The sequence below is a fragment of the Protomyctophum bolini genome (assembly GCF_963924005.1).
Source record: "Protomyctophum bolini genome assembly, chromosome: 6".
NCBI lineage: Eukaryota > Metazoa > Chordata > Actinopteri > Myctophiformes > Myctophidae > Protomyctophum > Protomyctophum bolini.
This window is the reverse complement of record NC_137867.1, coordinates 5,987,321-6,012,256: the sequence shown is the minus strand read 5'-3', so window position 1 is coordinate 6,012,256 and position 24,936 is coordinate 5,987,321. Positions and strand designations below refer to the sequence as shown.

Genomic DNA, 24,936 nt, shown 5'->3' with positions numbered 1-24,936 from the left:
CTAGGAGAAACCCTGCATGTAGGGCGGATGGGAGAGCATGTCAAACAGAACATCATGAGTATCAAATGTTCACATGGAACGTTGAGGTTTACCTGAAAGTAGGAGCTAAAGGATGCCAGCACAGCTCTATGACAGGGGAACTCCTGTCCCCCACAGCACAGAACCACATCACACAACTCTCTATTGAGCCGGAGACGGTTCAGGCCTTTTAGGACCGTGTCGGGATGCTTCTTGGTCTCCTCCACAAGCCCTGTCTCCGTGACTCTCTCCCTCTCTCTCGTTCTTCCTCAGACAGCCAGCTGGAATAAATGATTAGACATTGTTTGTGTGTTATTCCTATGAATTGAATATGACTATGGAAACAACAGGCTTTCTTGGGTTTTAGATGATCTTAGTGGACCTGGTATTGAACTGTACTTTCCTGTGCTTTTCTCTGCAAACTGTTAAAAAAAAAGTAATTGATTTATTTATTTATTGATTGATTGATTGATTTGATTCATTATTTATTTTAGATAATCGCAATGGAAGTGGGGAAATAAAGAACATGGTTCCAGGGGGTCACCAGCAAAATGTGTAAATATAGCATCAAAATCAGTTTAACCCTGGCCTGTAGTGTACATTGACCATTTGATATAGAATCTAAGAACAAGCTCACAATGCGTTGTGAGCTTCTAGAGATATTTAGAAGCGTTTTTCTGAAAACAAATTTCAATGCTTATGGAATATTGCTTATGTAATATTGTCCCTGGCAAAAACCTATTTTCAGATGGGGGTCCGTGGGGGTCCTTGATATGAAAATATTTGAGAACCACTAGTTTAAATGTATTAACTATGTTGCTGAAACTTAATGTATTGCCAAAATGTAAATCTATTTTAACATTTCAATTTAAGATTTATGATAACCTTTGATTTATTGAATACTTTATTAACTCTTTTCCCCAAGTACGTATATATATGTACCCCAACGTATATCTACGGAAGCTTTTAACATTGGTCCGGTTCCTATAGCAACGCCCCACCGTTCCAACTATGGGATTGAAAATATATTCACAGTGCAAAGCAGTTGAAACTAGAAAGAGGCAATTCTGGGAAATTGCAAAGTGTGATTGCCTACATCGCAGCCGTCAAAAATTGAATGGCTTTTGGCTCCGCGTTGATTAAGCCACCCTCGACACGCGATTCAGATTTGGGACGGATCGGACATTCCGTGCGTGAGTTGTGGCGTTTTTCGTGAAATAGGCCCCTCCCACTAACTTCGGAAGACGATTACGGCCGAACGATGCAGAAGATCTAAATTCTGACTGTGCTGTTTTAATCGGATAGGTCCGGAGATCATGTGTACCGAAAAATATTTTTGATTTTACGACCTACGGTTCAAGAGTTATACCACAAAACGTAAAGTTGGCTGTTATAGCGCCACCATGAGGCCGAACGGTATACTTCTAAGGTAATTAATTTTAGTAATTATTATGAATCTGTCCTCCAAGTCTTGTAAGTATAGCCCTTACGGTGTCAGAGGAAAAAATACTTGAAAGTGAGTTTTTGCATTTTCCCATTTCCCCATTCATGTCTATGTGGAAATTCTAATTAATTCATATCAATTAAACTATCCAACAAATGTCTTAGAAGTTGATATGCACACGATTCCCGATGTAGCCCGTCGTTTTGACATATGGCTCGAGTGCTTGCGACAAAAACTGTGGGAGGAGTAGTACGCCAAAATAAAGTCAGAGCAGTAAAACAATAGTCTGATTGCCCTCAGGGCAATCAGACTAATGAGGATTTTCAAGCCTCCATAAATCGGATTCTAGGATCGCTGTCCTTGGTGGACTGCCGCCACTTATTTTTACACAGAAACATAATGTGTGTCTGATAGCATCATTTAAATGCTTAATTTGTAGTTTTAATGTGCAAATGAAACTTTTTTTCAATACTCTAGAGGGTACTCTTATTTTGAAGAGATCGTCTTAAATATGCTCACTGGATTTGCTCACTAGACAGTGCCCCAGAAAAGATACATGTCTCTGTATCTCTATGCCCTGTATACAGCTCTAACTCTAACCTAAACATAACCACAAGCAGGGGAGTTGGTGAAGGCATCCTTCACCAACCTTTTTTTTTTTTAATATATTTTTTATCCCACGATTTTGTAACCCATTTTTCACCCCTGTGCCAATCATCTACTGTGATCCTGGGCTCTACACACCCTCCGCCAACCTGGGGAGAGCAACGGACTTAACTCGTGCTCCCTTCATGCCTGAGTGTCCAAGTTGCTCCTTTACACCTGACAGGGGGGAGTTTCCCTGGTTGGACGTAGCGCGTGGAAGGAACACGTTATTCCAACCAGATCCTTTCCCCTCCATCAGGCGCCCCGGCTGGCCAGTGGGAGGCAGTTTAGAGACCAGGATTACTGCATGTTTTTTGTGAGGGTATCTACCCTAGGGGACACGGGGAGAACATGAAAACTCCACACAGCGCGCAGGATCCGGAACAATCCTCTCTGTTTTACCCCTGCCCTTATTGGCCGCCCAAAAGCATGCAGGCTCCCATTGTCCCGTGAGTTCCAACCTCTCGGCCAACGGGAGATTGCCCCTGTGTTTCAATGGCGTTGCCACGTCTGCTCGTATCAAGCCTGGCTTCGTCCACTGAAAACGTTTTTATTTCGGGAACATTTTTCTGATTTTATTTGACTTGATTATGTTGTTCTTATTTGCTTGTTGTACTGTCACTGTTTTAATTATGATTGATTTGATTGTGTCACTGTACAGCACTTTGTAACATTGTTAAGAAAGGTGCTTTATAAATAAAATTTACTTACTTACTTACACAAGGCAGGTCGCTGGTTTCCGTGGCAAAACATGGCAACGACCCAGCGCGTCTCACAATGTTGTGATTTCTCTGCATGCATGCAATTAAAATGAATGACCTGTAGGTGTCGTCAATGCACAGCGTCTGATCAATAGTTGAAATGTCAATTTTGATTGATTTAAATATTTATTAACAGTTTGCAGAATTACAGTAGGCCTACATTTCAAAAACAAACTCAATACAAAGACTGTTAACTGTGAGTGGACGACCCAATTAAGCCTTACACTTGTTTACCAAAAGGGCATTGTTCAATTCATCAAAACATTTAGAGACAAACAAATAGACACTTAAATCAAATGTAAAATTCTACAGTGTAAAGACACCAATTTAATTATAAATGTCAATAAAGTTGAATATCTAAGAATATCAATTTAAAATGTATTATCCAATACAAATTTCCTTACCATTTTTAATGTTACTTTTTGTTTCTGGCATTCCGCTGCTTGTTATTTTTTATTTTATTTTCATGTGAAGTACTTTGAGTTGCATTTTATGTATGAAATGTGCTATATAAATAAAGTTTACACCACTGACTGTCCCTCCATATAAAATAAAGGCGAAAGTCACAAAAGAAAATTGATCAGTTACAATTCCAGACTATGAAGAATCATTTAATAAAGGAATACTTCCAGATTCAGTTAAAGATTAGCTACAATAATTGTGATATTAAAAGTGAAATGCTCGTAATATGACATAACAGAGAGGAATGGGCCGGACCCTGCGCGCAGGATCCGGAACAATCCTCTCTGTTTTACCCCTGCCCTTATTGGCCGCCCAAAAGCATGCAGGCTCCCATTGTCCCGTGAGTTCCAACCTCTCGGCCAACGGGAGATTGCCCCTGTGTTTCAATGGCGTTGCCACGTCTGCTCGTATCAAGCCTGGCTTCGTCCACTGAAAACGTTTTTATTTCGGGAACATTTTTCTGATTTTATTTGACTTGATTATGTTGTTCTTATTTGCTTGTTGTACTGTCACTGTTTTAATTATGATTGATTTGATTGTGTCACTGTACAGCACTTTGTAACATTGTTAAGAAAGGTGCTTTATAAATAAAATTTACTTACTTACTTACACAAGGCAGGTCGCTGGTTTCCGTGGCAAAACATGGCAACGACCCAGCGCGTCTCACAATGTTGTGATTTCTCTGCATGCATGCAATTAAAATGAATGACCTGTAGGTGTCGTCAATGCACAGCGTCTGATCAATAGTTGAAATGTCAATTTTGATTGATTTAAATATTTATTAACAGTTTGCAGAATTACAGTAGGCCTACATTTCAAAAACAAACTCAATACAAAGACTGTTAACTGTGAGTGGACGACCCAATTAAGCCTTACACTTGTTTACCAAAAGGGCATTGTTCAATTCATCAAAACATTTAGAGACAAACAAATAGACACTTAAATCAAATGTAAAATTCTACAGTGTAAAGACACCAATTTAATTATAAATGTCAATAAAGTTGAATATCTAAGAATATCAATTTAAAATGTATTATCCAATACAAATTTCCTTACCATTTTTAATGTTACTTTTTGTTTCTGGCATTCCGCTGCTTGTTATTTTTTATTTTATTTTCATGTGAAGTACTTTGAGTTGCATTTTATGTATGAAATGTGCTATATAAATAAAGTTTACACCACTGACTGTCCCTCCATATAAAATAAAGGCGAAAGTCACAAAAGAAAATTGATCAGTTACAATTCCAGACTATGAAGAATCATTTAATAAAGGAATACTTCCAGATTCAGTTAAAGATTAGCTACAATAATTGTGATATTAAAAGTGAAATGCTCGTAATATGACATAACAGAGAGGAATGGGCCGGACCCTGAAAGGAGGATCCGGAACAATCCTCTCTGTTTTACCCCTGCCCTTATTGGCCGCCCAAAAGCATGCAGGCTCCCATTGTCCCGTGAGTTCCAACCTCTCGGCCAACGGGAGATTGCCCCTGTGTTTCAATGGCGTTGCCACGTCTGCTCGTATCAAGCCTGGCTTCGTCCACTGAAAACGTTTTTATTTCGGGAACATTTTTCTGATTTTATTTGACTTGATTATGTTGTTCTTATTTGCTTGTTGTACTGTCACTGTTTTAATTATGATTGATTTGATTGTGTCACTGTACAGCACTTTGTAACATTGTTAAGAAAGGTGCTTTATAAATAAAATTTACTTACTTACTTACACAAGGCAGGTCGCTGGTTTCCGTGGCAAAACATGGCAACGACCCAGCGCGTCTCACAATGTTGTGATTTCTCTGCATGCATGCAATTAAAATGAATGACCTGTAGGTGTCGTCAATGCACAGCGTCTGATCAATAGTTGAAATGTCAATTTTGATTGATTTAAATATTTATTAACAGTTTGCAGAATTACAGTAGGCCTACATTTCAAAAACAAACTCAATACAAAGACTGTTAACTGTGAGTGGACGACCCAATTAAGCCTTACACTTGTTTACCAAAAGGGCATTGTTCAATTCATCAAAACATTTAGAGACAAACAAATAGACACTTAAATCAAATGTAAAATTCTACAGTGTAAAGACACCAATTTAATTATAAATGTCAATAAAGTTGAATATCTAAGAATATCAATTTAAAATGTATTATCCAATACAAATTTCCTTACCATTTTTAATGTTACTTTTTGTTTCTGGCATTCCGCTGCTTGTTATTTTTTATTTTATTTTCATGTGAAGTACTTTGAGTTGCATTTTATGTATGAAATGTGCTATATAAATAAAGTTTACACCACTGACTGTCCCTCCATATAAAATAAAGGCGAAAGTCACAAAAGAAAATTGATCAGTTACAATTCCAGACTATGAAGAATCATTTAATAAAGGAATACTTCCAGATTCAGTTAAAGATTAGCTACAATAATTGTGATATTAAAAGTGAAATGCTCGTAATATGACATAACAGAGAGGAATGGGCCGGACCCTGCGCGCAGGATCCGGAACAATCCTCTCTGTTTTACCCCTGCCCTTATTGGCCGCCCAAAAGCATGCAGGCTCCCATTGTCCCGTGAGTTCCAACCTCTCGGCCAACGGGAGATTGCCCCTGTGTTTCAATGGCGTTGCCACGTCTGCTCGTATCAAGCCTGGCTTCGTCCACTGAAAACGTTTTTATTTCGGGAACATTTTTCTGATTTTATTTGACTTGATTATGTTGTTCTTATTTGCTTGTTGTACTGTCACTGTTTTAATTATGATTGATTTGATTGTGTCACTGTACAGCACTTTGTAACATTGTTAAGAAAGGTGCTTTATAAATAAAATTTACTTACTTACTTACACAAGGCAGGTCGCTGGTTTCCGTGGCAAAACATGGCAACGACCCAGCGCGTCTCACAATGTTGTGATTTCTCTGCATGCATGCAATTAAAATGAATGACCTGTAGGTGTCGTCAATGCACAGCGTCTGATCAATAGTTGAAATGTCAATTTTGATTGATTTAAATATTTATTAACAGTTTGCAGAATTACAGTAGGCCTACATTTCAAAAACAAACTCAATACAAAGACTGTTAACTGTGAGTGGACGACCCAATTAAGCCTTACACTTGTTTACCAAAAGGGCATTGTTCAATTCATCAAAACATTTAGAGACAAACAAATAGACACTTAAATCAAATGTAAAATTCTACAGTGTAAAGACACCAATTTAATTATAAATGTCAATAAAGTTGAATATCTAAGAATATCAATTTAAAATGTATTATCCAATACAAATTTCCTTACCATTTTTAATGTTACTTTTTGTTTCTGGCATTCCGCTGCTTGTTATTTTTTATTTTATTTTCATGTGAAGTACTTTGAGTTGCATTTTATGTATGAAATGTGCTATATAAATAAAGTTTACACCACTGACTGTCCCTCCATATAAAATAAAGGCGAAAGTCACAAAAGAAAATTGATCAGTTACAATTCCAGACTATGAAGAATCATTTAATAAAGGAATACTTCCAGATTCAGTTAAAGATTAGCTACAATAATTGTGATATTAAAAGTGAAATGCTCGTAATATGACATAACAGAGAGGAATGGGCCGGACCCTGAAAGGAGGATCCGGAACAATCCTCTCTGTTTTACCCCTGCCCTTATTGGCCGCCCAAAAGCATGCAGGCTCCCATTGTCCCGTGAGTTCCAACCTCTCGGCCAACGGGAGATTGCCCCTGTGTTTCAATGGCGTTGCCACGTCTGCTCGTATCAAGCCTGGCTTCGTCCACTGAAAACGTTTTTATTTCGGGAACATTTTTCTGATTTTATTTGACTTGATTATGTTGTTCTTATTTGCTTGTTGTACTGTCACTGTTTTAATTATGATTGATTTGATTGTGTCACTGTACAGCACTTTGTAACATTGTTAAGAAAGGTGCTTTATAAATAAAATTTACTTACTTACTTACACAAGGCAGGTCGCTGGTTTCCGTGGCAAAACATGGCAACGACCCAGCGCGTCTCACAATGTTGTGATTTCTCTGCATGCATGCAATTAAAATGAATGACCTGTAGGTGTCGTCAATGCACAGCGTCTGATCAATAGTTGAAATGTCAATTTTGATTGATTTAAATATTTATTAACAGTTTGCAGAATTACAGTAGGCCTACATTTCAAAAACAAACTCAATACAAAGACTGTTAACTGTGAGTGGACGACCCAATTAAGCCTTACACTTGTTTACCAAAAGGGCATTGTTCAATTCATCAAAACATTTAGAGACAAACAAATAGACACTTAAATCAAATGTAAAATTCTACAGTGTAAAGACACCAATTTAATTATAAATGTCAATAAAGTTGAATATCTAAGAATATCAATTTAAAATGTATTATCCAATACAAATTTCCTTACCATTTTTAATGTTACTTTTTGTTTCTGGCATTCCGCTGCTTGTTATTTTTTATTTTATTTTCATGTGAAGTACTTTGAGTTGCATTTTATGTATGAAATGTGCTATATAAATAAAGTTTACACCACTGACTGTCCCTCCATATAAAATAAAGGCGAAAGTCACAAAAGAAAATTGATCAGTTACAATTCCAGACTATGAAGAATCATTTAATAAAGGAATACTTCCAGATTCAGTTAAAGATTAGCTACAATAATTGTGATATTAAAAGTGAAATGCTCGTAATATGACATAACAGAGAGGAATGGGCCGGACCCTAAGCGCAAGGGGACAATTTACAATTTAGGCATTTAGCAGACGCTCTTAATCCAGAGCGACTTACATTTTAAATTGATATTGTAATCACAGACTATCTTCTTGGTGTCTTTGAACTATAATTTGACATTTGATTTAAACATACAAAAGGACAAAAGTGTCATCAAAGCAGGTTATTGAGCAATGCAGGGCCTCGCACCCCATATAGGTCAGCAGAAGCTGGCTAATAGTACTATTACCATCGCTTTTCGTGTTGCTTTGCTTTGTGACACTTGAGTTCATTGTTCATCATCCAGCAGCTAGCTAACATGCTAACAGATACTACATGTCCATAACTAAGCCAAAAATGGACAGAAATGTTCCAAATTAAAATCGTTCCCTTATTGGCCCCTGGAGAAAGCCCTGCCGCCTTTAAATATTTTCCAAACGCCTTGTACGATTTAATAAAACAATATCAAATATTCACACATAATATTAAGAACCCATCATCATCATCATCATCATCCAGCAGCTAGCTAACATGCTAACAGATACTACATGTCCATAACTAAGCCAAAAATGGACAGAAATGTTCCAAATTAAAATCGATCCCTTATTGGCCCCTGGAGAAAGCCCTGCTGCCTTTAAATATTTTCCAAACACCTTGTACGATTTATTAAAATTATGAATACGTCCATCCACCGCACACTGTAACAAGATGGCCGCCGCCGTGCTGTTTTTGGAATTACTGAGAGGTAGGGGCGGGACCATGCCCCCATTGGCTCCTGGGTTGGAACCCCAGGTGGAACCCCAGGTGGAACCAGCCAATGGTAGCCTGCACGATCCGGGCACCGGCCAATCGGTGGCCCGGAAGTTGAAACAATGTTGGAACACTTGGAACAAAAAAAGGACGAAGATGGAACTCGACCAAGAAAGGAGGATCCGGAACAATCCTCTCTGTTTTACCCCTGCCCTTATTGGCCGCCCAAAAGCATGCAGGCTCCCATTGTCCCGTGAGTTCCAACCTCTCGGCCAACGGGAGATTGCCCCTGTGTTTCAATGGCGTTGCCACGTCTGCTCGTATCAAGCCTGGCTTCGTCCACTGAAAACGTTTTTATTTCGGGAACATTTTTCTGATTTTATTTGACTTGATTATGTTGTTCTTATTTGCTTGTTGTACTGTCACTGTTTTAATTATGATTGATTTGATTGTGTCACTGTACAGCACTTTGTAACATTGTTAAGAAAGGTGCTTTATAAATAAAATTTACTTACTTACTTACACAAGGCAGGTCGCTGGTTTCCGTGGCAAAACATGGCAACGACCCAGCGCGTCTCACAATGTTGTGATTTCTCTGCATGCATGCAATTAAAATGAATGACCTGTAGGTGTCGTCAATGCACAGCGTCTGATCAATAGTTGAAATGTCAATTTTGATTGATTTAAATATTTATTAACAGTTTGCAGAATTACAGTAGGCCTACATTTCAAAAACAAACTCAATACAAAGACTGTTAACTGTGAGTGGACGACCCAATTAAGCCTTACACTTGTTTACCAAAAGGGCATTGTTCAATTCATCAAAACATTTAGAGACAAACAAATAGACACTTAAATCAAATGTAAAATTCTACAGTGTAAAGACACCAATTTAATTATAAATGTCAATAAAGTTGAATATCTAAGAATATCAATTTAAAATGTATTATCCAATACAAATTTCCTTACCATTTTTAATGTTACTTTTTGTTTCTGGCATTCCGCTGCTTGTTATTTTTTATTTTATTTTCATGTGAAGTACTTTGAGTTGCATTTTATGTATGAAATGTGCTATATAAATAAAGTTTACACCACTGACTGTCCCTCCATATAAAATAAAGGCGAAAGTCACAAAAGAAAATTGATCAGTTACAATTCCAGACTATGAAGAATCATTTAATAAAGGAATACTTCCAGATTCAGTTAAAGATTAGCTACAATAATTGTGATATTAAAAGTGAAATGCTCGTAATATGACATAACAGAGAGGAATGGGCCGGACCCTGAAAGGAGGATCCGGAACAATCCTCTCTGTTTTACCCCTGCCCTTATTGGCCGCCCAAAAGCATGCAGGCTCCCATTGTCCCGTGAGTTCCAACCTCTCGGCCAACGGGAGATTGCCCCTGTGTTTCAATGGCGTTGCCACGTCTGCTCGTATCAAGCCTGGCTTCGTCCACTGAAAACGTTTTTATTTCGGGAACATTTTTCTGATTTTATTTGACTTGATTATGTTGTTCTTATTTGCTTGTTGTACTGTCACTGTTTTAATTATGATTGATTTGATTGTGTCACTGTACAGCACTTTGTAACATTGTTAAGAAAGGTGCTTTATAAATAAAATTTACTTACTTACTTACACAAGGCAGGTCGCTGGTTTCCGTGGCAAAACATGGCAACGACCCAGCGCGTCTCACAATGTTGTGATTTCTCTGCATGCATGCAATTAAAATGAATGACCTGTAGGTGTCGTCAATGCACAGCGTCTGATCAATAGTTGAAATGTCAATTTTGATTGATTTAAATATTTATTAACAGTTTGCAGAATTACAGTAGGCCTACATTTCAAAAACAAACTCAATACAAAGACTGTTAACTGTGAGTGGACGACCCAATTAAGCCTTACACTTGTTTACCAAAAGGGCATTGTTCAATTCATCAAAACATTTAGAGACAAACAAATAGACACTTAAATCAAATGTAAAATTCTACAGTGTAAAGACACCAATTTAATTATAAATGTCAATAAAGTTGAATATCTAAGAATATCAATTTAAAATGTATTATCCAATACAAATTTCCTTACCATTTTTAATGTTACTTTTTGTTTCTGGCATTCCGCTGCTTGTTATTTTTTATTTTATTTTCATGTGAAGTACTTTGAGTTGCATTTTATGTATGAAATGTGCTATATAAATAAAGTTTACACCACTGACTGTCCCTCCATATAAAATAAAGGCGAAAGTCACAAAAGAAAATTGATCAGTTACAATTCCAGACTATGAAGAATCATTTAATAAAGGAATACTTCCAGATTCAGTTAAAGATTAGCTACAATAATTGTGATATTAAAAGTGAAATGCTCGTAATATGACATAACAGAGAGGAATGGGCCGGACCCTAAGCGCAAGGGGACAATTTACAATTTAGGCATTTAGCAGACGCTCTTAATCCAGAGCGACTTACATTTTAAATTGATATTGTAATCACAGACTATCTTCTTGGTGTCTTTGAACTATAATTTGACATTTGATTTAAACATACAAAAGGACAAAAGTGTCATCAAAGCAGGTTATTGAGCAATGCAGGGCCTCGCACCCCATATAGGTCAGCAGAAGCTGGCTAATAGTACTATTACCATCGCTTTTCGTGTTGCTTTGCTTTGTGACACTTGAGTTCATTGTTCATCATCCAGCAGCTAGCTAACATGCTAACAGATACTACATGTCCATAACTAAGCCAAAAATGGACAGAAATGTTCCAAATTAAAATCGTTCCCTTATTGGCCCCTGGAGAAAGCCCTGCCGCCTTTAAATATTTTCCAAACGCCTTGTACGATTTAATAAAACAATATCAAATATTCACACATAATATTAAGAACCCATCATCATCATCATCATCATCCAGCAGCTAGCTAACATGCTAACAGATACTACATGTCCATAACTAAGCCAAAAATGGACAGAAATGTTCCAAATTAAAATCGATCCCTTATTGGCCCCTGGAGAAAGCCCTGCTGCCTTTAAATATTTTCCAAACACCTTGTACGATTTATTAAAATTATGAATACGTCCATCCACCGCACACTGTAACAAGATGGCCGCCGCCGTGCTGTTTTTGGAATTACTGAGAGGTAGGGGCGGGACCATGCCCCCATTGGCTCCTGGGTTGGAACCCCAGGTGGAACCCCAGGTGGAACCAGCCAATGGTAGCCTGCACGATCCGGGCACCGGCCAATCGGTGGCCCGGAAGTTGAAACAATGTTGGAACACTTGGAACAAAAAAAGGACGAAGATGGAACTCGACCAAGAAAGGAGGATCCGGAACAATCCTCTCTGTTTTACCCCTGCCCTTATTGGCCGCCCAAAAGCATGCAGGCTCCCATTGTCCCGTGAGTTCCAACCTCTCGGCCAACGGGAGATTGCCCCTGTGTTTCAATGGCGTTGCCACGTCTGCTCGTATCAAGCCTGGCTTCGTCCACTGAAAACGTTTTTATTTCGGGAACATTTTTCTGATTTTATTTGACTTGATTATGTTGTTCTTATTTGCTTGTTGTACTGTCACTGTTTTAATTATGATTGATTTGATTGTGTCACTGTACAGCACTTTGTAACATTGTTAAGAAAGGTGCTTTATAAATAAAATTTACTTACTTACTTACACAAGGCAGGTCGCTGGTTTCCGTGGCAAAACATGGCAACGACCCAGCGCGTCTCACAATGTTGTGATTTCTCTGCATGCATGCAATTAAAATGAATGACCTGTAGGTGTCGTCAATGCACAGCGTCTGATCAATAGTTGAAATGTCAATTTTGATTGATTTAAATATTTATTAACAGTTTGCAGAATTACAGTAGGCCTACATTTCAAAAACAAACTCAATACAAAGACTGTTAACTGTGAGTGGACGACCCAATTAAGCCTTACACTTGTTTACCAAAAGGGCATTGTTCAATTCATCAAAACATTTAGAGACAAACAAATAGACACTTAAATCAAATGTAAAATTCTACAGTGTAAAGACACCAATTTAATTATAAATGTCAATAAAGTTGAATATCTAAGAATATCAATTTAAAATGTATTATCCAATACAAATTTCCTTACCATTTTTAATGTTACTTTTTGTTTCTGGCATTCCGCTGCTTGTTATTTTTTATTTTATTTTCATGTGAAGTACTTTGAGTTGCATTTTATGTATGAAATGTGCTATATAAATAAAGTTTACACCACTGACTGTCCCTCCATATAAAATAAAGGCGAAAGTCACAAAAGAAAATTGATCAGTTACAATTCCAGACTATGAAGAATCATTTAATAAAGGAATACTTCCAGATTCAGTTAAAGATTAGCTACAATAATTGTGATATTAAAAGTGAAATGCTCGTAATATGACATAACAGAGAGGAATGGGCCGGACCCTGAAAGGAGGATCCGGAACAATCCTCTCTGTTTTACCCCTGCCCTTATTGGCCGCCCAAAAGCATGCAGGCTCCCATTGTCCCGTGAGTTCCAACCTCTCGGCCAACGGGAGATTGCCCCTGTGTTTCAATGGCGTTGCCACGTCTGCTCGTATCAAGCCTGGCTTCGTCCACTGAAAACGTTTTTATTTCGGGAACATTTTTCTGATTTTATTTGACTTGATTATGTTGTTCTTATTTGCTTGTTGTACTGTCACTGTTTTAATTATGATTGATTTGATTGTGTCACTGTACAGCACTTTGTAACATTGTTAAGAAAGGTGCTTTATAAATAAAATTTACTTACTTACTTACACAAGGCAGGTCGCTGGTTTCCGTGGCAAAACATGGCAACGACCCAGCGCGTCTCACAATGTTGTGATTTCTCTGCATGCATGCAATTAAAATGAATGACCTGTAGGTGTCGTCAATGCACAGCGTCTGATCAATAGTTGAAATGTCAATTTTGATTGATTTAAATATTTATTAACAGTTTGCAGAATTACAGTAGGCCTACATTTCAAAAACAAACTCAATACAAAGACTGTTAACTGTGAGTGGACGACCCAATTAAGCCTTACACTTGTTTACCAAAAGGGCATTGTTCAATTCATCAAAACATTTAGAGACAAACAAATAGACACTTAAATCAAATGTAAAATTCTACAGTGTAAAGACACCAATTTAATTATAAATGTCAATAAAGTTGAATATCTAAGAATATCAATTTAAAATGTATTATCCAATACAAATTTCCTTACCATTTTTAATGTTACTTTTTGTTTCTGGCATTCCGCTGCTTGTTATTTTTTATTTTATTTTCATGTGAAGTACTTTGAGTTGCATTTTATGTATGAAATGTGCTATATAAATAAAGTTTACACCACTGACTGTCCCTCCATATAAAATAAAGGCGAAAGTCACAAAAGAAAATTGATCAGTTACAATTCCAGACTATGAAGAATCATTTAATAAAGGAATACTTCCAGATTCAGTTAAAGATTAGCTACAATAATTGTGATATTAAAAGTGAAATGCTCGTAATATGACATAACAGAGAGGAATGGGCCGGACCCTAAGCGCAAGGGGACAATTTACAATTTAGGCATTTAGCAGACGCTCTTAATCCAGAGCGACTTACATTTTAAATTGATATTGTAATCACAGACTATCTTCTTGGTGTCTTTGAACTATAATTTGACATTTGATTTAAACATACAAAAGGACAAAAGTGTCATCAAAGCAGGTTATTGAGCAATGCAGGGCCTCGCACCCCATATAGGTCAGCAGAAGCTGGCTAATAGTACTATTACCATCGCTTTTCGTGTTGCTTTGCTTTGTGACACTTGAGTTCATTGTTCATCATCCAGCAGCTAGCTAACATGCTAACAGATACTACATGTCCATAACTAAGCCAAAAATGGACAGAAATGTTCCAAATTAAAATCGTTCCCTTATTGGCCCCTGGAGAAAGCCCTGCCGCCTTTAAATATTTTCCAAACGCCTTGTACGATTTAATAAAACAATATCAAATATTCACACATAATATTAAGAACCCATCATCATCATCATCATCATCCAGCAGCTAGCTAACATGCTAACAGATACTACATGTCCATAACTAAGCCAAAAATGGACAGAAATGTTCCAAATTAAAATCGATCCCTTATTGGCCCCTGGAGAAAGCCCTGCTGCCTTTAAATATTTTCCAAACACCTTGTACGATTTATTAAAATTATGAATACGTCCATCCACCGCACACTGTAACAAGATGGCCGCCGCCGTGCTGTTTTTGGAATTACTGAGAGGTAGGGGCGGGACCATGCCCCCATTGGCTCCTGGGTTGGAACCCCAGGTGGAACCCCAGGTGGAACCAGCCAATGGTAGCCTGCACGATCCGGGCACCGGCCAATCGGTGGCCCGGAAGTTGAAACAATGTTGGAACACTTGGAACAAAAAAAGGACGAAGATGGAACTCGACCAAGAAAGGAGGATCCGGAACAATCCTCTCTGTTTTACCCCTGCCCTTATTGGCCGCCCAAAAGCATGCAGGCTCCCATTGTCCCGTGAGTTCCAACCTCTCGGCCAACGGGAGATTGCCCCTGTGTTTCAATGGCGTTGCCACGTCTGCTCGTATCAAGCCTGGCTTCGTCCACTGAAAACGTTTTTATTTCGGGAACATTTTTCTGATTTTATTTGACTTGATTATGTTGTTCTTATTTGCTTGTTGTACTGTCACTGTTTTAATTATGATTGATTTGATTGTGTCACTGTACAGCACTTTGTAACATTGTTAAGAAAGGTGCTTTATAAATAAAATTTACTTACTTACTTACACAAGGCAGGTCGCTGGTTTCCGTGGCAAAACATGGCAACGACCCAGCGCGTCTCACAATGTTGTGATTTCTCTGCATGCATGCAATTAAAATGAATGACCTGTAGGTGTCGTCAATGCACAGCGTCTGATCAATAGTTGAAATGTCAATTTTGATTGATTTAAATATTTATTAACAGTTTGCAGAATTACAGTAGGCCTACATTTCAAAAACAAACTCAATACAAAGACTGTTAACTGTGAGTGGACGACCCAATTAAGCCTTACACTTGTTTACCAAAAGGGCATTGTTCAATTCATCAAAACATTTAGAGACAAACAAATAGACACTTAAATCAAATGTAAAATTCTACAGTGTAAAGACACCAATTTAATTATAAATGTCAATAAAGTTGAATATCTAAGAATATCAATTTAAAATGTATTATCCAATACAAATTTCCTTACCATTTTTAATGTTACTTTTTGTTTCTGGCATTCCGCTGCTTGTTATTTTTTATTTTATTTTCATGTGAAGTACTTTGAGTTGCATTTTATGTATGAAATGTGCTATATAAATAAAGTTTACACCACTGACTGTCCCTCCATATAAAATAAAGGCGAAAGTCACAAAAGAAAATTGATCAGTTACAATTCCAGACTATGAAGAATCATTTAATAAAGGAATACTTCCAGATTCAGTTAAAGATTAGCTACAATAATTGTGATATTAAAAGTGAAATGCTCGTAATATGACATAACAGAGAGGAATGGGCCGGACCCTGAAAGGAGGATCCGGAACAATCCTCTCTGTTTTACCCCTGCCCTTATTGGCCGCCCAAAAGCATGCAGGCTCCCATTGTCCCGTGAGTTCCAACCTCTCGGCCAACGGGAGATTGCCCCTGTGTTTCAATGGCGTTGCCACGTCTGCTCGTATCAAGCCTGGCTTCGTCCACTGAAAACGTTTTTATTTCGGGAACATTTTTCTGATTTTATTTGACTTGATTATGTTGTTCTTATTTGCTTGTTGTACTGTCACTGTTTTAATTATGATTGATTTGATTGTGTCACTGTACAGCACTTTGTAACATTGTTAAGAAAGGTGCTTTATAAATAAAATTTACTTACTTACTTACACAAGGCAGGTCGCTGGTTTCCGTGGCAAAACATGGCAACGACCCAGCGCGTCTCACAATGTTGTGATTTCTCTGCATGCATGCAATTAAAATGAATGACCTGTAGGTGTCGTCAATGCACAGCGTCTGATCAATAGTTGAAATGTCAATTTTGATTGATTTAAATATTTATTAACAGTTTGCAGAATTACAGTAGGCCTACATTTCAAAAACAAACTCAATACAAAGACTGTTAACTGTGAGTGGACGACCCAATTAAGCCTTACACTTGTTTACCAAAAGGGCATTGTTCAATTCATCAAAACATTTAGAGACAAACAAATAGACACTTAAATCAAATGTAAAATTCTACAGTGTAAAGACACCAATTTAATTATAAATGTCAATAAAGTTGAATATCTAAGAATATCAATTTAAAATGTATTATCCAATACAAATTTCCTTACCATTTTTAATGTTACTTTTTGTTTCTGGCATTCCGCTGCTTGTTATTTTTTATTTTATTTTCATGTGAAGTACTTTGAGTTGCATTTTATGTATGAAATGTGCTATATAAATAAAGTTTACACCACTGACTGTCCCTCCATATAAAATAAAGGCGAAAGTCACAAAAGAAAATTGATCAGTTACAATTCCAGACTATGAAGAATCATTTAATAAAGGAATACTTCCAGATTCAGTTAAAGATTAGCTACAATAATTGTGATATTAAAAGTGAAATGCTCGTAATATGACATAACAGAGAGGAATGGGCCGGACCCTGCGCGCAGGATCCGGAACAATCCTCTCTGTTTTACCCCTGCCCTTATTGGCCGCCCAAAAGCATGCAGGCTCCCATTGTCCCGTGAGTTCCAACCTCTCGGCCAACGGGAGATTGCCCCTGTGTTTCAATGGCGTTGCCACGTCTGCTCGTATCAAGCCTGGCTTCGTCCACTGAAAACGTTTTTATTTCGGGAACATTTTTCTGATTTTATTTGACTTGATTATGTTGTTCTTATTTGCTTGTTGTACTGTCACTGTTTTAATTATGATTGATTTGATTGTGTCACTGTACAGCACTTTGTAACATTGTTAAGAAAGGTGCTTTATAAATAAAATTTACTTACTTACTTACACAAGGCAGGTCGCTGGTTTCCGTGGCAAAACATGGCAACGACCCAGCGCGTCTCACAATGTTGTGATTTCTCTGCATGCATGCAATTAAAATGAATGACCTGTAGGTGTCGTCAATGCACAGCGTCTGATCAATAGTTGAAATGTCAATTTTGATTGATTTAAATATTTATTAACAGTTTGCAGAATTACAGTAGGCCTACATTTCAAAAACAAACTCAATACAAAGACTGTTAACTGTGAGTGGACGACCCAATTAAGCCTTACACTTGTTTACCAAAAGGGCATTGTTCAATTCATCAAAACATTTAGAGACAAACAAATAGACACTTAAATCAAATGTAAAATTCTACAGTGTAAAGACACCAATTTAATTATAAATGTCAATAAAGTTGAATATCTAAGAATATCAATTTAAAATGTATTATCCAATACAAATTTCCTTACCATTTTTAATGTTACTTTTTGTTTCTGGCATTCCGCTGCTTGTTATTTTTTATTTTATTTTCATGTGAAGTACTTTGAGTTGCATTTTATGTATGAAATGTGCTATATAAATAAAGTTTACACCACTGACTGTCCCTCCATATAAAATAAAGGCGAAAGTCACAAAAGAAAATTGATCAGTTACAATTCCAGACTATGAAGAATCATTTAATAAAGGAATACTTCCAGATTCAGTTAAAGATTAGCTACAATAATTGTGATATTAAAAGTGAAATGCTCGTAATATGACATAACAGAGAGGAATGGGCCGGACCCTGAAAGGAGGATCCGGAACAATCCTCTCTGTTTTACCCCTGCCCTTATTGGCCGCCCAAAAGCATGCAGGCTCCCATTGTCCCGTGAGTTCCAACCTCTCGGCCAACGGGAGATTGCCCCTGTGTTTCAATGGCGTTGCCACGTCTGCTCGTATCAAGCCTGGCTTCGTCCACTGAAAACGTTTTTATTTCGGGAACATTTTTCTGATTTTATTTGACTTGATTATGTTGTTCTTATTTGCTTGTTGTACTGTCACTGTTTTAATTATGATTGATTTGATTGTGTCACTGTACAGCACTTTGTAACATTGTTAAGAAAGGTGCTTTATAAATAAAATTTACTTACTTACTTACACAAGGCAGGTCGCTGGTTTCCGTGGCAAAACATGGCAACGACCCAGCGCGTCTCACAATGTTGTGATTTCTCTGCATGCATGCAATTAAAATGAATGACCTGTAGGTGTCGTCAATGCACAGCGTCTGATCAATAGTTGAAATGTCAATTTTGATTGATTTAAATATTTATTAACAGTTTGCAGAATTACAGTAGGCCTACATTTCAAAAACAAACTCAATACAAAGACTGTTAACTGTGAGTGGACGACCCAATTAAGCCTTACACTTGTTTACCAAAAGGGCATTGTTCAATTCATCAAAACATTTAGAGACAAACAAATAGACACTTAAATCAAATGTAAAATTCTACAGTGTAAAGACACCAATTTAATTATAAATGTCAATAAAGTTGAATATCTAAGAATATCAATTTAAAATGTATTATCCAATACAAATTTCCTTACCATTTTTAATGTTACTTTTTGTTTCTGGCATTCCGCTGCTTGTTATTTTTTATTTTATTTTCATGTGAAGTACTTTGAGTTGCATTTTATGTATGAAATGTGCTATATAAATAAAGTTTACACCACTGACTGTCCCTCCATATAAAATAAAGGCGAAAGTCACAAAAGAAAATTGATCAGTTACAATTCCAGACTATGAAGAATCATTTAATAAAGGAATACTTCCAGATTCAGTTAAAGATTAGCTACAATAATTGTGATATTAAAAGTGAAATGCTCGTAATATGACATAACAGAGAGGAATGGGCCGGACCCTAAGCGCAAGGGGACAATTTACAATTTAGGCATTTAGCAGACGCTCTTAATCCAGAGCGACTTACATTTTAAATTGATATTGTAATCACAGACTATCTTCTTGGTGTCTTTGAACTATAATTTGACATTTGATTTAAACATACAAAAGGACAAAAGTGTCATCAAAGCAGGTTATTGAGCAATGCAGGGCCTCGCACCCCATATAGGTCAGCAGAAGCTGGCTAATAGTACTATTACCATCGCTTTTCGTGTTGCTTTGCTTTGTGACACTTGAGTTCATTGTTCATCATCCAGCAGCTAGCTAACATGCTAACAGATACTACATGTCCATAACTAAGCCAAAAATGGACAGAAATGTTCCAAATTAAAATCGTTCCCTTATTGGCCCCTGGAGAAAGCCCTGCCGCCTTTAAATATTTTCCAAACGCCTTGTACGATTTAATAAAACAATATCAAATATTCACACATAATATTAAGAACCCATCATCATCATCATCATCATCCAGCAGCTAGCTAACATGCTAACAGATACTACATGTCCATAACTAAGCCAAAAATGGACAGAAATGTTCCAAATTAAAATCGATCCCTTATTGGCCCCTGGAGAAAGCCCTGCTGCCTTTAAATATTTTCCAAACACCTTGTACGATTTATTAAAATTATGAATACGTCCATCCACCGCACACTGTAACAAGATGGCCGCCGCCGTGCTGTTTTTGGAATTACTGAGAGGTAGGGGCGGGACCATGCCCCCATTGGCTCCTGGGTTGGAACCCCAGGTGGAACCCCAGGTGGAACCAGCCAATGGTAGCCTGCACGATCCGGGCACCGGCCAATCGGTGGCCCGGAAGTTGAAACAATGTTGGAACACTTGGAACAAAAAAAGGACGAAGATGGAACTCGACCAAGAAAGGCCCTTTCGCCAACCCCGTCTTCGGGTATGGGCACTGATGACGCGGAGGAGGAAAAACGCCGCCAGCACCCACAGTGCCCCGAGCGGGAATCGAACCCAGGACCTTCTAGCTGTGAGGCGACAGCACTACCAACTGTGCCACCGTGCCCTTCCTTCACCAAACTTAATCCAGTCTTTTTAAGGCAACCTTAATCCAAAAACTATTAAAAAGTCTGCGGTTGTAAAAACAGTGGCGGCAGTGAACCAGCGAAGCATTATATTACAAGTCGGCGTAGTAGTCCACTAGGCTAGCGAGGCAGCTGGCAGAATGGGGTTTGTGTTTATATTAGAAGGTGAGGTTCCGCCCACGCGGGTGGCGCTAGCTGCCATTGTGTTTGTTGTCGTTTCTATGGTAACCTCGCTTTCACCTCGAAAAAAATTGTAGCACACAAATACTCCAGGTGTAAAATTATACGCATTTTGAAAAAAGTCAGTTTTTCGCCAATAGCTCCCCGCAGGGTGAAGGTAAACACTTCAAACTTCCTGGGCACGTAGAGTACGTTGCTGTACACATACTGACGCGATGGCGTCATGGTGGCGTTGACCAATCAAGAGATAACGTCCATGTTACAACCGTGACGCGTTACATCCGTGGCGGCTCTCCCCTACTCTGTCGTCAACCCCAAGCCATTCCAGCCTATCAAAATGGGCAGAGGTGAGGTAGCCTCGGTCCCAGGTTTACTTATCTGCAAAAAGAAAAGCCTGCATTGTCACAACGTAAGGCAGAGAAGCTATCGGCAGATGTATCCTCCGGAACATCCGTCAGATGTATTTACCCCCGGATACGATATTTTCCAGACCAATCACACCACTTGTTTCATTCGCGGAGAATGTAAACTGATTTGTAAAGCATCAACATAATTTCCTTCCGCTAAAATCCTGCAACTTCCACCCAAACAAATGATAGTCTTTACAGCGTAGGTCTTGCCCAGGGTGGGGGTGAGGTGGGTTCTGGGACTCAGTAAGGCCAAGTAGTAGCAGGAAACACAAGTTAGAACTCTGTGTTCCAAGCAGTGAACTCTTACATCCTATTTTTTACAGCAATGCATCTCATTAAATAGTAACTCAGTAATATTACAACTCTCTGGACTACAATAATGTAAAATGTCTTGGCAGAAAGGTCACGTACCTTTCTGCCATGGCATTTTACAAGTTACATTATTGTAGTACCAGGGTAGTACCTGTGGGTCGCGACCCCTCGGAGGGCCCAGAATTTATTTTCGGGGGTCCCCAGATGATAAAAAATAAATAAAAGAAATTGGGACGGGTCCCGGGTCGCAAGACAATAAAGACATGGCCAATGGCCAATAGATAGCTCCACCTCACACCACAGATGATCTTTGGCTCAGCAGCACAAATCTAAAAAATGCATAATTACTAAATATGGATAATTATGAGTACTAGCTTTTACCCGTTGTGCGATATCCCCCCCCCCCCCCTTGTGGCCGTGGGGGGTACTGCGCCCGGGTGCGTTTGTAATTGACTAATAAATTCATTAATAATCATTAATGAAAAAAGGGCTTCGTTACGCCCTCCATATTCATATGGTCAATGCCTGTGTGAAAAGTGGGAGTGATTGGTGCAGGCAGTAAGGAGCTACGGCAGTCACAGTGACACACAGACACACACTCAGACATTGTTAGAATTATAGTATGATGATGATGATGATGATGAATACTGGACAACTCACCCCGGTGAGTTGTCTTCACTTTCTGACATGGCGGGGTGAGTTGTCTGTACTTTCCGCTGGGGCAAGTTGGGCTCACCCAGAAAGTCCGGACAACCAGTTGTCTTCACTTTCTGACATGGCGGGGTGATTTGTCTGTACTTTCTGTGGTACCCATTACAGTAATTCAATTTCGGTTCTAACTATAGGTTCCTACAGACGTGCGCAGTCACGCGCTAATTATTTATTTAACAGTAAAATCAGGTGAAACACTGTTGTAAGGAGTAGACTCGGCCTCTCTCTTTCTCTCTATGCAGCATTGAGGGGGACGTGGGGGGATCGTTTGGGGATAATGTTTGCACTTCAAAGGCACAGCTGTATAAAGTTGCTAATTAAGACTGCACTCCCAACGAACACAGTTCAAATAGGCCTACTTACTGACTGAATTACATCTGAATAGCAAAGCAATATTACCCCCCCCCCCTACAACGCTGATGGCTACTGCTAGTTATATATTAGCATGTGAGAAATTACAAGTGACATATCTATGGCCAAGTTGCCAACACATTTCTTCAGAAGTTTAACACACACACACACACACACACACACACACACACACACATTTGACCGTATACATTTGACTCTTGTGAAATATTCAGTAAAGTATATAAAAGAGCTCACCCCCTACTTAGTCTGGATTTTCGGTGGTTAGGAACTACAACATGACGTCACGAGCCGCGGTGAAAAATGATGAAAAACGAGGCGCTATAGTATGCCGTACGATATAGGCTATAGCCCATGGTCCAAAATGATGAGAAACGAGGATAACTTTTTTTTCCAAAATTTCAAAAAACATGGGCTATAACCCATCGTTTTTTTCATTTTTTCATTTTTTCATTTTTCCATTTCCATTCCATTTTCCATTTCCATTCCATTTCCATTCCATTTCCATTCCATTTCCAATTCCGCAATTTCCGCAATTTCACAATTTCCGCAATTTCCGCAATTCCGCAATTCCCGCAATTTCGCAATTTCCGCAATTTCCAATTTTTTAAACTTTCTCTAACCATTATTTGACACTTTTGGTTGTTGAAAAACAGCTTCTAACCATTATTTGACACTTTTGGCTGTTGAAAAATAGCTTCTAACCATTATCCTGCTACCCTAATAGACAGGGGGTACATGAGCACATGGCCGTTCATTCGTGCTCTATCTCCGACCAAACCACACTTCCACCACACATCTCTCTATGCAAAATAAAACCTGCACACTCCCACAAAACATATAGACTACATTGCATTCGCCAAAAATGTCTTATTTACTGTTTAAATATTACTTTTCTGAAACACGCTATTCTTGCTCAACCTCAACCGTCAAAATCGTCATGTTGGCGTCTACTACGCCAACTACGTTCACTTCATGGGGCCAGTCCTTCACAGTGACACACACGTTAGATCAACCACGCGACCGGGATGGTTTCTACCCCTCAATGTCGTGCCTACTCTACACTGCCATCCGAAGGCCCCTCCCCCTTTCACTGCTCCTGTGTCGCCAACTACGTTCACTTAATGGGGCCAGTCCTTCACAGTGACACACGCGTTAGATGAACCACGCGACCGGGATGGTTTCTATCCCCTCAATGTCGTGCCTACTCTACACTGCCATCCCAAGTCCCCTCCCCCTTTCACTGCTCCTGTGTGTGACCTGTGAACTACTCTCTGACTGCACTGTAGGCTACTCACTCCACCAACAAAATATACTCTGCCATCACCCCCCCAAAAACACAATATGCCACGAAGAAAACGCAGCGCACTTTCTCAATACACGCGTGCATCCAAACATTTGCGAGCCAGTCGCGCAAAACAAACCCAAACAGGTAAATCACACAGCATGTTGCATCCTTCTCAATGTTGCTTGCTTAATCGTTCGTTTGATTTATCCATACATCGCCCTGTGTGTGTGTCGCGAACCGAAACAGGTAATCACACAGCATGTTGCATGCTTCTCAATGTTGCATGCTTAATCATTTCATTTATCCATACATCGCAATTGCGCGTGTGCGAGCATGTTGCATGCTTCTCAATGTTGCCTGCTTAATCATTTCATTTATCCATACATCGCAATTGCGCGTGTGCGCTGAACCTGCACACTCATGCACTATCCATTCCATGCACATTATTAGTCGCCTATATTTACTACAGTAGACTATGCCTACACGCTGGCCCCAGTGTGTGTGTGTGTGTGTGTGTGTGTGTGTGTGTGTGTGTGCCCCTCCACCCTCCCCCATGGCGCTGGCGCTGTGGAATGTCCATCTAAAAAGGAACAGTGAACATCACGACGGCCATTTACACAAAGCACGCCAATTGTTGCAGCCTACACAGATCTATTCAGGCCCATTCAATTAATCAATCACTACATTAGTTGCCTGTTCAATCTATCCTCTTTTGTTTTACTGCCCATTATATGAAGCATTAACACATGTATTATTTTGTAAAATGACAACCATCTGTGCAGACTTTTTCTGGTTGGAGGACTATGAAAAACTGGAATTATGTTTTAGGAAAGGTACTTTTGCTTTGGCAGACTTTTTATGCAGGGCGTGGGAAATAAGGCAGAATGTTTTGTTTGTGTAAAAAAAAAAA

The 24,936-nt window shown here is 38.7% G+C and overlaps 1 protein-coding gene across 1 annotated transcript in view; it reads right to left on the bottom strand.

Annotated features, from left to right (window-relative positions):
- Positions 1 to 24,936, bottom strand: part of LOC308316849 (adhesion G-protein coupled receptor F1-like) — a gene marked incomplete at its 3' end in the record, with an annotated part of 33,882 nt that continues 8,946 nt past the window's right edge. Inside the window, exon 6 of the mRNA XM_080765637.1 lies at positions 1 to 12. Within this exon, the coding sequence (XP_080621763.1) occupies positions 1 to 12 (12 nt within the window). The remainder of the gene's footprint in view (positions 13 to 24,936) is intronic.